The sequence below is a fragment of the Neolamprologus multifasciatus genome, chromosome 11 (genome assembly GCF_963576455.1).
Source record: "Neolamprologus multifasciatus chromosome 11, fNeoMul1.2, whole genome shotgun sequence".
NCBI lineage: Eukaryota > Metazoa > Chordata > Actinopteri > Cichliformes > Cichlidae > Neolamprologus > Neolamprologus multifasciatus.
The window spans coordinates 6,021,568-6,038,514 of NC_140449.1; the positions used below are offsets into that span (position 1 = coordinate 6,021,568).

Consider the following 16,947-nt stretch of genomic DNA (forward strand, 5'->3'; position numbering starts at 1 on the left):
ACACTCAAGTTATTAACTACATTTAAGGGCCCTAACTCACGTGTACCATGGTTCTTTGCATTACCACAACAGCAACAGAAAGAACCATAGTACACATTCAAGTAGTACACAGCTCACTTTTAAATTGTGTGCTAAGTCTGAATGGAGAACGGAGTCACTTAAATAGACTGATGAAGCCAGAAATATTACTTAACGTGTGCCTGAAAAAGTCAATAGAGCCAGGGGCACAAGAATTTACCTGTTCCAAGTTCTGTGGGATGGCCACATACTGAGCCTGCCTGTGTAGTACCAAGGCCCAGCATGGAGCCTTGATTTGTGGATGCACTCTCATCCAGATTAATCTTCAAAAGCTTGTCTGAAAGACGATGGGCTGCAATGAAGTCATCTGCATTATCCCTGTAACAATGACAGAGATGTAAATAATTCAGAACACATTAGTAAAACACACCAAAGGAGAGTTAAAGTAATTACTTATCTATTAGTCAGGTTTATACTGTGTGTGTGTGTGTGTGTGTGTGTAAAAAACATTAAATTCATACTAACAACAACAGCTGTGTATCCACTTTACTGCATTTGAAACATTTTTAAAAAAGGGCATTTATTTTCACAGAGACGACAACGTTACACACCTCAAGCAAAATCGACACTAAAGATTAGAGTTACTACATTTCAGTATTTGGTTTCTCATCCTTCAAACTACAAAACATCTATCCTGACTATTAATCCAACAATTGGAAGTTGGCTGCAGTTTGTTTTTTTAAACAGAGATTTTACAGGCAACAATGAGCAGCGTGAACTACTAGGGGTGGGGGAAAAAATTGATACTGTGTAGTATCGTGATATTTTGTTTGCTAATAATGTATCGATACAGGGACAGCAGAAATCGATATTTTGTTACAAAAAGGTTTTTGTGCTCTGACTTCAGAGCATGTTGATCCTTTTTCTGAGCAAGAATCCTGACATTTCTTCACTGTCCAAATGTGTTTAACTTGTTTTTTGGCAGCAATAAACATGACAGTTTACTTATTTTAATTTAAGACATGTTTTATTTTAATTAAGTTTAAAACTTTTTTATTTAATGTAAAATTATATTTTGTTTTAATTTACTTTCAAATTCTTCAGTTGCTGGATGGGCTGCATAGTTTTCATAAATTGCATAGTTAGGGATGCGTATCCGGTGCCATGATGGCACCGGTTCTGACATAAACGGTAGTAACCAGACCGAAAAGCAGCGCACATTTCGGTGCTTTATTTCGGTGCTTTTTTTTCCTGAGATGTGATACACTTTGAATTCTAGCCAATCATTTTACGTTTCCGGGGATAGTAGGCGGGTCCAGGTACGTACGTTCTTTTAGAGCAGAGCTACAGATTAAAAATGCCCAAGGCGAAGCGGTCAAAAGTCTTGCTGTACTTCACAGCAAAAGATGCAAACTCAGCAGCCTGCAACAAGTGCTTTAAGGTGATACTGTGGAAAGGAGGTAACACCTGAAATCCGATGAAACACCTGGCGACGCATAGCATTTTTTTTAAAAGCCGAAAAATGCGCCGTATTTGATAGCTTGCTGCGAGACCTCACACCGAGCGCATCTACTGCAGGTGTGGTGCCTGTTATCGGACGAAGAGTTAGCAACATCCCCCAAAAAGCTGAAGAGTAGAGTCCTGGCCCCTAGCCCTGCCAGTGTAGCAGAAATGATGAGGATGATGATGGCAGCAGCAGCCGTTCTTCTCTGCGTGAGTAGCTTAATGTTGTTCGTGTATAATTTACGTTGAGTAGGCTAACCACGTTATTACATTAATGTATGTAAGGTGAACTAGCAAACACCATCATAGCTACATGCGGCTGTCTTCTTGTTTGATGGCAGATACTCCCTTCACCCTGGACAAAAAGGCAAAAATGACCAAATAAAAAGTGGGAAACAGTTAAACATGAGAGGTTTTTGGATAAAGTTTTTGTTTTTTCCATTGTTAAAGCACTGCTTCCAGCCAAGAGTGATACCATATATGCCCTATAGCTGCAGAAAAGGCTAACATTGTTATCTTTTTACTAAAAAAACAGCTGAACATGAGAGGTTTTTGGACCAATTTTGTGTTCTCCATTCTTTAAGCACCGGTTCGAGCACCGTTTAAGCACCGGCACCGTTTCAAAAGTACCGGTTTGGCACCGGTATCAGATAAAACCTAAACGATACCCATCCCTATGCATAGTTCAGAATAGCTATAATTGTACCAGATGGTTGCATTCAGTTAAGTTGGACTAGACTGTAATACAAACCGTTCAGTTTGTCAACAATAAAACTGAAATGAGAGAATAACTGAGTGTGAGACTTTGATATTAGATAAAATGAATATTGATAAAGTTTACCTTTATGTACAGAATCTGAATATCGCAAAATATTTTTAAAAATTGCAATAATATCGTATCGTGCGTTAAGTATTGTGATAATATCGTATCGTGGGATGTATGGTGATTCGCAACTCTATAAACTACATGTATTTATATACTTACATGTCATCTTTGAAGCTGAGGGCAAACTTGGGCTGTTCTACTCCAGATGACTGTAGACTAGCCTGCTGCAGCACTCTGCCATCCAGGTATGAAACCTCAATGGGATCGTCTCTATAAAATGAGCAAATAGCGCAAAAAGCAGCTTGTTAACACAAAAATCAACTGTAAATAATTATCAGTACCCTTAATTACATTTAGCACCTATATGCTCACCCAGAATTAATATATTACCTATAAACTTTGTTAAACATGTCAGAGACCACAAAGAGCTGCTTTTCATTGACAAATATACACAGTTGTTTGTTTTTTAGCAGGCATTTTTGCAATACTGCCATCCTTGTATTGCAAACAAAGAACCTGAGATCTATTTTTAGCCTCAGAGCATTTCTAAAACAAGTCACATCAGCCCAAAGCCAACAGCATACTCCCACCTGTTGTCAGATTCGCGTCTAATTTTAGCCACAGTAGAGGCAGCCACCGGCAGTCCTGGGCCTGAACCCAATGTCACATTTCCCAGTGTGGGGCGGCCACTAGCGCTATCCAGAGACTTGCAGAGGAAACTTGGGAAGGCTTCATCTTCCAGTTTGTAAAAACTGTCTGCCATTGCTTTTGAAGGGAGCAGGGTGAGTGCCAAATGTGGCTTAGGTTCCGTTCAGGTGATGACCATCTGTAATGTCTAGAAAAATGAACGGTAGCAATAAAGGACCAGGTAAAACACATCTTGTGCCCATTTGTGTGCTTATTTAGCAAACATCAGCTTCTTAATATCACCTTTCAATCGAGAAAACTATTGACTTAAGTATTTTCTTTGGGGAACGTTATCATACATATTGTTTCGCAGGTATACGGTTCAAGTCTATTGAATAAACAAATTAAGAGAACTTAACTAGCCAACTGCACTAGGTGGGCTAACTTCTAAGCTAACAGGCTACTTGCTAAAAACAAAAGGGTCTGTGGAACTCGCCAGCACATTGCGAATTTAAGCTACCCCATTGTTTTTGGTTCTTTAAGTTGGAGTGTGTAAGAAGACAATTTGCAGACAGCACATATAAGTGAACAAGCTTCACCTGCTCGCTAATTATTTCTTCTTAGACTGTTAAACTCCAGTAAGGGAATTCAATTATAAACGTTTGTCGGACTTCAACTCACATTCAACACTCCAGAAGTAAGCGGGCCCAGGGATAAATAGTTTTTCTCCAACTCGAACTTTGTCCTTATAAACGGTTCAAATGCGATACCAAGTGTAGCCAAATGCCAAATGTAACTTCGAAATAACTTAGACTCATCATTATTACTTAAAATCTGACATATCAAACAAACCGTACAATAGTTCGTAGGACCAAACAGCGCCCAGAAGCCACAGGAAGCCCGCGTGAGCGTCATATCACAAAGGCGGGACTTAATCAATTTTAGACGACGCGGATTGGACAGAAAACCTATGAGGGAGGAAATTGCCAATGATGATTGGTTACTATTTATGTCATTCCAATGGATTTGGCAGCTTGGGGCCAATGACTGTATGCTTGGGGCGGTTAAGAAAAGAGCTCATTCATTTATCAGTAAAGCGCTTGTCTTCAGATGAATGAAAGACGGAATGTGCTCTTTTGAACTCCAGCCATAACTTATCTGATAATACGTATACCACTAAATTATCTGCAATAGTTGATAGGTTGTTATATTTATTATGAATTAGCGCCCAGTTATTAAGCAAAGCGTGTCACACAAGTCGTTAATGGCCAAGTGAGGATTTTCTTGTATCGTATGTCCTGCCAAACAGCTGCACGAGTGCCGAGGGTCGCAAACAGCTGACTGCTGAAAAAGTTGTCATCCCACATCCCATGCGTTCCGTTTATTAGGAGTGCCACGATATGAAATGTTGTCCTCCCCGTCAATGTTAACCCTCTGTGAAAATACTAATGGCATATATTGTCAGTTTTGCCTAATTTTGGAGCGACATTGGCAGGAGAATAGCCCCTTGCTGACATGTGATCCTTCACAAATAACGCCAAGGAAATGTACAGCACAGCCAAAAGACAGCTGTTCACACTAAAAAGGGAAGAGTTGTATAAGGCAATATGCAACTAATGGTTAGGCCCTAAAGAAACACATCAGTGTCCAAGAGCTACCAGGTATCACCGAGTTTTGTAAATGGCTAGGACAAACATAGATTCAAGAGCTTTTAAAAAGTTGTTTGTTTTTTTAAACTTCCTGGCCCAAGATGACCATCATATTATTTCCAGTCAATCATGTGGAATGACTATGCCTTTCTTCTTCTTTGATTGTAAAGGAGAAGCAGTCAAAAATAACACCCCCTTTATATCATTTATTTCTGAGTCTTACTTCCACCCATTCTAATTATAGACTTCCATAAGCAGAAAGACAAACATGTCCCCCTTTCAGACACAACTGACTGAAGTTTTCCAATGTACCAGCCAACAATACCCGATGATCGCGCGCCCCCCTCCCAACAACAAAAAAAATCAGCTTAGTTTAAAAATGCTGAGTTTATTATTCACACAATACCATATACATTATTTAAATGACTCTCTGTACCAACGCATTAGATCTTCCAAAGGTTTTTTTAATAATATGCAGAGGGAAAAAAAACATAACAGACCTTTAGAAAAGTGAAAAAAAATCTTTATTAGAAATAAAGTAAATTTTCTTTTTCATCCAAAACTCTTTCAAAAATAATACCCTGTCTTATTTAACTAAAACACACAGGGGAAGAGAAAAAAAAATCATTGCCCTTCAGCTTCTGGTAAGGGCAGCAGTGCCCTGGAGGACAGCCTGTGGGGAAGAGGCTGCAGCTGAGGCTGAATGGGCTCAGTATCACAGTGCTCTATTAGGGAGGAAGGAGGCAGCAGGTGACCATACACAATACCCGCTCTAGGGGGGTCCAGAGGAGGAAAGAAATACCTGAAGTAAGAAAAAGAAGGAGGAGGAGACAAAGATGGCAAATACGTGGACGGAAAGAAAAGACAACAAAGGGAATACATAGAGGGTGAACAAATAAAAGGAAGCAAAAAGAGAGAAATTAAAAGGAGAAGGATGCATGTTTGGTCCAGACACTAAAGGGGTAAGAGGGAAGACAGTGACATTTAAAAAAAAAGAAATAAAAAAAAAGGTTTAAGCACAAAAAGAAAGGAATCAATGTTTTGCAAGGTTCATGCCAGATTTGTTGCCAAAAATTTAAGTTTCAATCAGTAATACCCAAGTATCCATTTGTGAAATGTGTTACAGAGTCTTACATTTTAAATATGGGCAAGTGGGAGCTGATGCACAAGACACGTTAGTAATATGCGGGTGGCTGGTATATCTTTGGAGAGGTCAGCTGCCGCAGGGGAGGAGCAAAGGGAGCTCTCTTGCCAATCCTGCATGCAATAAGCAGTACAACAGCACATTACTTCAAACAAAGCTCACTTCACACTTGTTTCTGATACATGAAAAACTCCACATGCTGCTCTGCAAACGCCTAAATTCAACTGAACTGAGTTAACTGGCTCACAATACACAGATATTGTGTTACTCGGGTTAGAGGGGAATCACAAGTTGAGTCAAAAACACGTACATACAAATTTTTGTTAGGTCTGAGGTTATGGTGGAGTTGAACATAAATACAGCCACACTCTGAGCTTAGACACAATTGATTTATCGTTCAAATTTTCCTCGTGCAACAACTGCTGAGGCTTCATGTGCGAATGAGGGGGGGAACAATGCTAAAAACAAGAACAGCTGCTGAGCCAGCAGACCAAATATGGTTTCAATAGGAGGTAATGACAGGTGTGGATACATTTCATTTGTATAAAAAGAGGAATGTGTTATCGCTCCATTCAAGGCTCGCAGTGGCTGTATTCACACTCGTTCTGTGTGTGTGTTTACACTCTGTTAATACGGCTCATTCAAGCTGTCCTTTCTGCTCAGCAAAGAGTTTGGCACTACTTGTTCAAGGATACATTCAAATCCAAAAGAGAAAAATAAGGAGAAAATATTCAGGATGCATTCATATATGGGCCAAATGCCTGTATCAGGTGATATCAGCATGTCTGTTAATATAAGATGGTACTTATCAACATCAGCAGCTGATATTCATTTTGTGTTGGTTAAAAAGACCAGGACTAATGGGAGGAATAAATAACAAAAACAGTCAAAAGACTGACATTTGCTATCGGCTCAGAACCTCCACTTCAGTTTAATCATGATGTCAAATGTTGAGATGCTTTTGACTGAAGCTGATCAAATTCATTTACAGAATACAACCTAACAGCACAATATTTCTGTTCTATATCCCAAAATAGCTCTAGAAATTGAAATAACGGCCACGTATCAAACTCATATAAACACATTTATTTTTCTTTTATATATTAAGAAAACAGTTAGCCCTTGCACTCACGGTGCAAAGTGGAACCATTCTTATTACATGCATCAGTATAAATTGAGAGGAAGTCACCACCACAACACATCCGGCTCCACAGGCACAATGTAGATAACCTGTGTGGTGAAAACCAGAAGCCAAGCTCTTTGCATGAGTGCAGCACGGGATCAGTGCGAGTCCAACACGCTTGTCAGTAAGCAGCTGTACTCCCAGTCAGGGTGAGGCGTTAAAAAAACCAAAGTTGTCAGTTCTGACTGGCTTGGGCAGGGCTGGGTGAGTGGCGTCAGACGTGCCACGCCACCTACCTTCCTGCAGACATCCCGTTCAGCGCATTCTGGGAAGACTGAACAGAGGAACCCAGCACAGTACTCATGGCTGAGGGCTGACCGGATGAACCTGTAAGTGGGCTTCCATCTCCCTTCAGGATGCCGGTGCACTTCCAGTTGTCCATGTAGTTAGCTGCACAGAGACAGAAGGAAAAGTCGGCATTTATTTCGTACACAGAGGAGAAGGGGCACAATCTGACAGCTGAACTTTTCACCGTCATAGGATATTCAAGTGGGGCTCTTTTCTCCACTTGAATATCTGGTGTTCCTCCAGACCAGTGCATTTAGCTGAAGCACACAAATCATTTGATAATCTACTTATTGCTATGAACACAGTAGGGGTGCAACGATACACAAAATTCACGGTTCGGTTCGGTTCGATACTTTGGTGTCACGGTTCGATATTTTTTCGATACAAAAAAAATGTTCATGCCTTTTTATTAATTTGTCATTTATTAAATTTTCACGGCACATTCTGCACCACATCTCTGTGCGTTCATCATTTGTTTGAAGCCAGCTCACCTCCTGCAACCACTTTTCAGAGAATACGCGCTTCTTTTGTGGTTCGGACTCCTTCTGACATTTCTTTGGAGGTGGAGGAACATCACAGTAACTGCTTAAAGGAGCTTCTTCGACATCTTTAAGAGTTCTAAACAAATGTCTGTCCTCCTGAAAATCTTATGTACGCAAACACGCGTTGCAACTTCTTATCTTGTGCGGGTTTTTATTTTGACAGCGAATGCGCACCTGCGGACCACTTATGTGCAGCCCTGGTTATTTGGCTCGTCATATTGCAGCCACAGAAATTCTTTTGTCCATGAAACCATAAAGCTGCACTTTCTTTTTTCCTTATAGTCTGATTTGTCATAACCTTTCCGTTTTGTGGTAAGCTTTTCTTTGGCTGTCACTTCTTCACGCTGACCTGTCTTATTTGGCTCAGCAGAACTAAAATATATATCCTGCTGCTTTTACACACGCACTAACATAACGCTCAGCGATTCTCTGCGCGATCAACCTCTCACATGTTTAAGCTGCGGGAGATTTCACTTGTCATGTTTGCATAGTAAGCTAACGATTGATAAGACGATGTCAGAGGAATTGGTGCGCAAATTATCATCACTCACCAATCAGTACTGTCGCTCTCTATACACAGTTCACGCGATTGCAAAGTGAAAGCAAAAAACAAGCGCAAATTCAAACGCGATTTCAGTATGTCACATATTGACAGTGGCCGATGCCAATGACATAATTACCCAGCTACATTTCCAAAAGAATGCAAAAGCATTGACATATATTTTTCCTTCCTAGGATAGGCCGACGGGCAGGGCAGAGATAGATTTTGGTAGCCCGACTGGAAAAAAGCCCCGTCGGGCTAGCGATTTTGCGAGCCCTGTATCTGATTGAGGAATCACTCATCTTTGGAAAAGAGAGTTTATTATGGAGAAATGTCTCTTTCCAAAATAAAAGCTATACTATACGCTTCTTCTGGGCTATATTCTCAGCAGCATATTAAACATATCAGGTCCCCATAAGGAGAATCGTGTGCTAACGGCTGTCTAAATGACTCGGGTAAAGTTTGTAGCATGCTGCTTGTTGTTTTTCTCTGCTTCCACTTGTCTTTGCACTAGGATGATGTCGGAGTAAATGTGCAGTCATATTGGTTGTGTTCCCACTAGTGCTGTCAGCGTAAATCTGAAATGACATTAACGTCACAACACGGCAAATCTCCGTTAACGAGCTACCGCGGATCACCTCATGAGTGGGGCTGGAAGACGTCAACACATTAACGAGCTAACTGCGCTAACACACTAGTTCCCACCAATTGAGCATTGCTGGCACATCCAACATACTGTTTTACTTTTGTCCATGACAGGCTTACCTTCAGGGTCATACATCACATGAAAACCAAAATAGTTCCAAACGCCAGATCTGAATGAGGGTGGGGGAGGTTCAATTTGCCATGTTGCAACTAGCCTAGCTTCTGTCTCGCTAGCTTGCCCTGCGCTCAGTGAATCTGTGTTCGACTACTCCGCCTAGGCTGCACTGTCGAGCGCAGATCCACTGAGCGCTCAACACAGACAGCATCATCAGAAGGAAAGTTGATAAAATAAATTAAAAATGTTGTATCGTTCGATACATATGCGTACCGAACCGAAAGCACTGTATCGAACGGTTCGATATCGATACGAGTATCGTTGCACCCCTAGAACACAGTTACTGCACAACCATTTATTGTGAAGGGATTTATCATCTTTAGCACTTTGAGCTCATTCCTTTCAGATTTTTGAAGCCCTCCCATATCTGTGTCAGTGTAAAAACAATCACAAAACCAGTGTGTAATGCTGGCTCAGCAACAAACACCATTTAACAGACATGGACTCGAAGGTAGCACTTAACAGCTTTAAAACATATTTCTCAGAAAAGGAGAGCAGGATGTGGAGAACCAAGCAGAAATAAATGCTGACAGACTGCTAACTCTGTGACTATACTTGTGTATCAACAGATGTACTATATGCACGGAGTTTGTAAAAATTGACACTTCTATTTAGCCCAACTTTTAAGACATTCATTTCATAACAAAATAAAATGACATTTTTTAACCTGGAAAAGAGAAGCTATGGTTTTTCCTGCTGCTGATACAAACTGCATCACACAAACAAAGAGGTAAGCTCAGTCGGGATGCTTGGTTATGAGCATAGAGACAAAGTCTGCTACAGCGCAAACAAACTGTTAAGATCTTTTAAAATCGGTTTCTAAAACCAAATAAAAAATAAAATAATCGTTCCCTGACTCCACCAGGCTGAATACTCGGGAGTGTGAGTGTGTATGCAGATGTTGGAAAAACAGATAGAAGCACTGTATGAATGTGTGTTTTGGTGAAGCACTTTGAGTTATAAACCAAGTAGAAAGATGCTACACAAGTATCAGTCCATTTACCAGTATATAGACACACCTGAATAAGACCAAACTATGGATCAAGGTAGATCAAACATCCAGGCAACGCCCAAAGTTACAGACACTACAGCATCCCATCTGCCCAATATTTTTCAAACAAGAAGCAACTTCATATAAACTTATGGACCAATTCTAAATTATCTGGTGTGGAATGACTTGAATAACTGCACAATTTAACCTATGACTAAATCAATATTCCTAGTATTAATAGCAGCAACTGCTGCTACACAGCTACAAAGCCTGAAGCTTGGAAGGAGGGCAAAGGTTTCCTAACTGGAGGACATAATGGTTGCCAATATCAGTCTGCTTGATTACTGGATCAATACTCTGAAAACAAACACAGTTGATTACAACATGTATTCACAAGTAGGTATTTGCACCTCAGTCAGTAGAGAAAAAAAGGTTGTTGTGGTTTGATGAGAACCTGTGCAAAAATGTCAGCTTTCTTTACACAGTTGAACCATCAAATCCTTTATTCTGGAAATGACCAATGGCAACTATGAGTGAAGTACTATTCACTGAACAGCCACATTAAAAAGCTTTTACTAAAGCTGTCACTGAAGTAAAAGGAAGACAAACCAGCAGTTGTTAAGAGTCCCCTCACCTTTCCAGAGGCGCACGCAGCCATCATCCCCAGAGGAGGCCAGCAGGGTGCTGGTGATATTCCAGCTCACACGCCACACCTGGGAGTTATGGTTGTCAAACTGAGCCACAATCTGCACCTCAAATTTGGTGGGTCCTGTGGACGTGCTCTCCTTCCTGTCAGGAGCACACAAGAAACAGGAAATTGAATATTTATTTTGATTTATCTTAAAAAGAGAACATCTGCTCAGGAACTGCATGCAAGGCTTCAGTGCAGTATTTGTGTGACTCCACCAGTTTCTGTGCATTGTGACCTTCCATAAGACAGAGTGCAAACACTCACCTCATCGGAACGAGCTTAAATATTCGAACATCTTTTGTTGCAATGGCGAGCACGTGGAAAGATCTTCCCAGGTTTGGAGCAAACGCGATGTCATGAACCGCATCCGTGACTGTCATGAGTGTCTCTGCCTTGGCATATTTCCTTTTAAACAGATAAATATTAAAATCTATCATTTATTTTGGTATGTCTTCATAATGCAATGGTTAGTGCATCACTAATAACACAGGGTTCATACACATTTTTCAGGGTCAAATTCAAGCACTTTTTAAGCACATTCAAGGTCAATTTTCAAGCTTTTTCAGCACATTACCAAAAAAGAAGAAAGCATGTTTCACTTTGCATCACCTCAGTAAGACCTTGTAAAAATGTAAAAAATCATCTTAGGTCGACTTGAATGTCTTTTGTTCCCCTTTTGTTAAAAGAGAAAAATGCAGCACACAAAAATAGTGAAAAAGGAAACGGTTGCCTTACATGCATATAGTGTACAAACTCAAAAAACACATTCCTCTTAAAAATTAAGATGTGCAAATGTGAACAAATCAACTTGTTAGAGATCTTCATCTCCACTGTAAACAAACAACAACCCAGAAAACAAGAAAACTGCACCAAACACCACAAACACCAACAAATTAATGTCTTCTCATCAGATATTCACGCACACATTCACACACTGGTGATGGCAAGCTACATTGTAGCCACAGCCACCCTGGGGCGCACTGACAGAGGCGAGGCTGCCGGATACTGGCGCCAGCGGGTCCTCTGACCACCACCAGTAGGCAATGGGTGAAGTGTCTTGCCCAAGGACACAACGACCGAGACTGTCCAAGCCAGGGCTCGAAACTGCAAACTCCTAACTCGTGAGCCACGATTGCCCAGTGGGGACATGGGGACATTTCATTTTCAAGCAGGAAGCTCCCCCTTTTTTGTTATACCCTTTAGATCAGGGGTCGGCAACCTGCGGCTCTTTAGTCCTTATAGTGCGGCTTCGCGTGGTTTGGGAAAATGAATTAGTATTTAGCTGAAGTGTATTTTATTTATGTTAGTTCTTTTTTTTTTTTTAACTTGTAGTTCTAAATTGGACGCTTATTGTGATTTTGCAATATACAAATAAAATTATATTTTATAAGCATCACACTTGCGGAAGCCGGTGTACCCGGCGAAACGCCGTGCATTTATCGAGACTTTCAACCCCGGATAGGCCAATTATGGATCTTCAGCTCTTTGGGTCTTAAAGGTTGCTGACCCCTGCTTTAGATGAACAGAGTTTTTTTAATTAAATACATATTGTTTAATAAATGTTCTCTTTTATAAAAAGTAGGATAATTTGAAAAATTTTTTATTATAGTTCTATTGCGTAGAAAAAAAAAACTGTCTTGTTTTCTGTTGTCTGTTATATAATATTAGGGATGTTTGTGACAATTAATTTCTTAATCGGCTGGACTAACCAATAGTCCACAACTAGGAAACACTGAAAATTTAAGTTAAGTTTGAAAACAGTTTAAAAAAAAATACCCCATTCCAAAATGTCTTGTGACAATCTCATTGGCTTAGGGAGTGATGATGTCATAGGGATGATGTCATCTTAAGAATCTTACGTCCTTTGATGTTTTTCCTTAAATAGGGGTGAGCAACAGCAAGTTTTAGTTCGTTTCAGCAGCATCTGTGTTTGCAGCCAACAAAACGTTCACCACAGAAACATTTGGAAAGCTTTTTAAAGTCATCGTATTGAAACTCCAACATGTTTCCAAGAAAAAAACAACCAATTCAAAAAGATTACGCCGCCTCTCCTTCCTGGCGTGGCCGGCCAATTTCCCCAAATAGCGTCTCATCCTTCCAAAGGGCGTTAGAGGAGAGTAGGAAGGAAAACTACCTTCTCCAGAAAAAAATGCAACAAATTGAAGAGGAGAAACTTCAACTGGAGAACAAGTGTAGACGAGTGGAAGCCCAAAATAAAGAGCTGGAAGACAGACAACAGCGCCAGCCAGACATAAAAATTATCAATGAGGGCTGGGGAATCAAGTTTGCTCAGACCCGAGAGCAGATTGTGCACCTCATTAAAGAAAAAAGGGAAAAGAGTGCAGAACTAAAAGAAATGACCAACCAGCTCCAAGAGAAGAAAACGATGACTGACAAGATACAACGGGATCTTCAATACATGGACCGAAGGAATCAGCTCCTCCAAAGACAGCTCCATGAAGCTGTGGAAGAAAAGAAAGAATTCCTCCAACAGAAGGAAGAGCAGGACAAAAAGCAAAGAGACATGCAGCACGAACTGAAGAGCATGCAGGAAAAATACCGAATGCTGAAAGAAAGCCTGGATGAAACACTGCTCCAAAATAAAGACCTTCTTCAACAGAAAGAGCAACAAGAAGAAAAACTGAAAGAAGGAAAGTGTATCGTCCAGGACTTTGAGTCTGAAAATCTAAAACTGCAGGAGCTTTGTAATCAGCTGGAGGACAAAGCAACTAAAGTGGAAGAAGAAAAGGACAAACTGGAGAAACGCTGCTCACAGTTGCAGAAAAGGATCGAGCAAAATGCGAGAAACAACTCAGAGCTCGTTAAGGGGATTTTGGTGGAATATAATAACTTGAAGCGTGAAAACACTCAAATGCAGGCACAAAAACAACAAGAAGACAAAATACATGAAGACCTGCAGCTCACGCTCCAAGAAATCCAGAAAAAAAATGAGCAGTTGGAAGACAAGCACAAAGAAGTGCAACAGAGAAATGCAGACATGCACAAGGACAAGCTGATACAGGAGGAAACATCCAAACAACTCCAAGACAAGCTTGAAGAACAACAAGCAACATTAGAAGAGGTGGAACGAAGATGTAAGAAACTTGAAAAGGAAAACACAGAAACAATTGATGAGTTGAGAAATCTCATCCTGGAGAAAAAAGCGCTCGTGGAAAAGTGCCTGAAAAAAAAGAAAAAATGGTTCCACTTGTTCCGGAGGAGAGACGCTACTGCTTCCTCACCTGATTGTTAACCCCCCCAACCAGTCCCGGCAGTTGACTGTCCCCTCCTGAGCCTGGTTCTGCCGGAGGTTTCTGCCCGTTTAAAGGCAGTTTTTCCTCCCCACTGTCGCCAAGTGCTTGCTCAGAGGGGATTGTTGGGGTTTTCTCTCCTCTGCCTTTTTTCTTCATTTACTTGTTTAACTTTCTTCATTATTACTTCGTTTTACCTTTTTTCTTCATTTACTTGTTTAACTTTCTTCATTATTACTTCGTTTTACCTTTTTTCTTCATTTACTTGTTTAACTTTCTTCATTATTACTTCGTTTTACCTTTTTTCTTCATTTACTTGTTTAACTTTCTTCATTATTACTTCGTTTTACCTTTTTTCTTCATTTACTTGTTTAACTTTCTTCATTATTACTTCGTTTTACCTTGTTTCTTCATTTACTTGCTTGTTTAACTTTTTTTTTTCAACTTATCTAAATAAACCATTTGAATTTATCCTTTGAGTATTTTTCATCTCATTTTTACAGAATTTTTCCAAAACATTTTCAAACATTCAGATCTGTCTTTTATTTTCTTCTTGAAACCTCATGAATACCCACCGTGTGTTTTCGTTGTACTCGTAGATCTGAACCTTCCCACCGTATGTTACGTTGCTGTCGTCACTCCCCACAGCAAACATGGGAGGATGGGCACGTGAGCTGTTGGTAGGAGACAAGGCATGGTTACACCAGCAGACTGTTATCAGCATGGTGTTACATACAAATGAAAAAGTCAAGTGATACTTGCATAGCATTATTCATGATGTTGTCATACCTGCATGTCTATAAGTCACATTAAGTTTAGCTGTAAGCTGTTTTATTGAAAGAATTAGTGGTAGTAATTGTGTTATTTCATAAGCACAATAACTGAAAATGTGTTCTAACACAGCGGTCCCCAACCTTTTTTGCGCCACGGACCGGTTTATGCCCGACATTATTTTCACGGACCGGCCTTTAAGGTGTCGCGGATAAATACAACAAAACAAAACTAGTACCGGTACCGGAAAAAAAGAAGATTTATTCATAACACACGTGAAAAGACCCAGGAAAACCGAGTTAATGATAAAAACAATAACAACATAACACTGAAAACCGATAAAAACCCTTAAAACCATACATTTCACACCTGAGCCTCAACTCTCGCGGCCCGGGGGTTGGGGACCGCTGTTCTAACATATGCAAGCAAATAATATAAAAGCACTACAGCTGCTCTATACATTTAAATCTCATCTTGGTTCCTTACACAAAGTAAACCGGCAGTCTAACCTGGAGGGGTTCCAGGAGATGCAGCTGCAGCTGAGCTTGCAGGAGATCTCATGCTGCAGGGACCACTGACTCAGGTTCATCACATCGGGAGCCTCGTAGATCCTCACCACCCCGTCCGCAGAGCAGGTGGTCAGCATAAGACCCATGTGTTTAGGAGCAAACTTCACATCGGTCACTGAAGTTCTACTGTCCACTAGCGTGGTTCTCTTAATCTAAAAAAGCCCAACATGAAACACTCAGGTGAAATCTAACAAACAGTTATGTTAAATGGGAAATGTAATGCAAGTGTACAAACCCAGTGGCTCAGTCCTCTCTGCTTGTCATTGGACTCTCCTACGATCTCCTCCCAAACAGCAGCTGTTCTGTCAAAGGAGCAAGAAGCTAGAACCTGTCCAAACTCTGGATGCGCCCAGGTCACTCGCCACACTGATCCACTGTGTGTCTGCACATAACAGCATTCATCTATTAACTCCATCGATACTTTGAATTTCATGCTGTATTCATACTCAAAAACACAAACATAAAGTAATTTTTTAAAAAAAGAAGAAGGAAATTATGGTGGTTTACCTTCCAGCTGGCTGTGCAGTGCCACTCTCCGTTCTCACTTTTGTCCCAGACCTGAGTGGAATAAAATCAGTCTTGAATACTCCTCACGTGTCTGTGCACAATTATCACCGATTTTGCACTGACATTTGTATGTACGTCCTTTATTATGTGGTGACATAATAAACACTACATCGATAGCTCTGTCGGAAAACTGCAGTGCTTAACTACACTACTATGCTATAGAACTTATCTGTGGCCAGCCTAGCTCGTGTGCTACAAGCACCAGAGCTAACAGACTAGCATATTAAACTGAGACAATTTCCCTCGAGTGTAAGAAACAGCGGAAGATTTCTCAAACAACCTCATGCCACGTCTGTCAGCGACTGCAGGAAAACGAGTCAGTAATTTCAGTATGTAAGGTGAGAGTGTCAGTAATGTGGGCAAGGCTATCCTGCTAGCTGTAACGGCTAATGCTAACATTAGCAAACTATGATGTACAGCTCACCTTGACGCTTTGGTCGCTGGAGCAAGTCGCCATCCTCCGGCCGTGAAAATCATACGATACGTCATGAATTAGATCTTTATGATCTGCCGCGATACTACGCGCAACAAACATGATGACAACTATGTACCGGCAACTCTAGCTGGGACGATTAGCTGGCAGGCCTGTCATGTGTCTACTTGTGCTGTGTTTATTTGGCGGTAATGTGATTGTGTGTAGTACAAGCTATTGACCACACGGCGGCGCATGCACACAAATTTTAAGCAGCTCAATGCAACTTTGGGGTTCTTTATAAGAAGATAAAATATAACGAAAGCTATTCGGTGAAAAAGTGCTACAGCCAGAGTTACTTTGAACAGACAGATTAATAGGTTTATTAATACACAACTGCCAAAGTAAATATAGTATGTAATATACTCTCAAAGTTACTGCCGCCTCTTGCGCGGTTGCCAGGTTTGATCCAACTGACAGTTTTTTTCTTCGCTAACTTTATTACTAAAAGTTAATTTCAAGTAACAATATTTAAAGAGATTTGTGCAAAGGAA

At 40.6% G+C, this 16,947-nt stretch overlaps 3 protein-coding genes across 6 annotated transcripts in view; 1 reads left to right on the forward strand and 2 right to left on the reverse strand.

Annotated features, from left to right (window-relative positions):
• Positions 1-3,851, reverse strand: part of cep192 (centrosomal protein 192) — a 32,910-nt gene extending 29,059 nt beyond the window's left edge. Inside the window, exons 1-4 of the mRNA XM_085177097.1 lie at positions 3,656-3,851; positions 2,938-3,182; positions 2,507-2,617; positions 239-396 (exon numbers count right to left, since the gene is read on the reverse strand). Of these exons, the coding sequence (XP_085033223.1) occupies positions 239-396; positions 2,507-2,617; positions 2,938-3,110 (442 nt within the window). The 5' untranslated portion in view covers positions 3,111-3,182; positions 3,656-3,851. The remainder of the gene's footprint in view (positions 1-238; positions 397-2,506; positions 2,618-2,937; positions 3,183-3,655) is intronic.
• A 937-nt stretch (positions 3,852-4,788) lies between these two features.
• seh1l (SEH1-like (S. cerevisiae)) lies at positions 4,789-16,622 on the reverse strand. Of its 4 annotated transcripts, none has more exons than XM_085177105.1 (10): positions 16,406-16,620; positions 15,922-15,972; positions 15,650-15,796; positions 15,355-15,566; positions 14,650-14,748; positions 11,088-11,228; positions 10,767-10,921; positions 7,187-7,340; positions 5,758-5,880; positions 5,288-5,577 (listed from the first exon to the last, which is right to left on the reverse strand). In XM_085177105.1, the coding sequence occupies exons 1-9, from the start codon at positions 16,514-16,516 to the stop codon at positions 5,799-5,801; spliced, it is 1,152 nt and encodes a 383-aa protein (XP_085033231.1). In that variant the 5' UTR covers positions 16,517-16,620; the 3' UTR covers positions 5,288-5,577; positions 5,758-5,798. The 4 variants fall into 4 exon arrangements, with proteins under 4 accessions (XP_085033229.1, XP_085033231.1, XP_085033230.1 ...); XM_085177106.1 differs by having other exon boundaries at positions 5,338-5,425; XM_085177103.1 differs by lacking the exon at positions 5,758-5,880 and having other exon boundaries at positions 4,789-5,425; positions 16,406-16,622.
• Positions 12,417-15,884, forward strand: LOC146507681 (uncharacterized). Its single transcript, XM_085177101.1, has one exon. The coding sequence runs from the start codon at positions 12,826-12,828 to the stop codon at positions 14,074-14,076; it is 1,251 nt and encodes a 416-aa protein (XP_085033227.1). The 5' UTR covers positions 12,417-12,825; the 3' UTR covers positions 14,077-15,884.
• Positions 16,623-16,947: the final 325 nt, after the last annotated feature.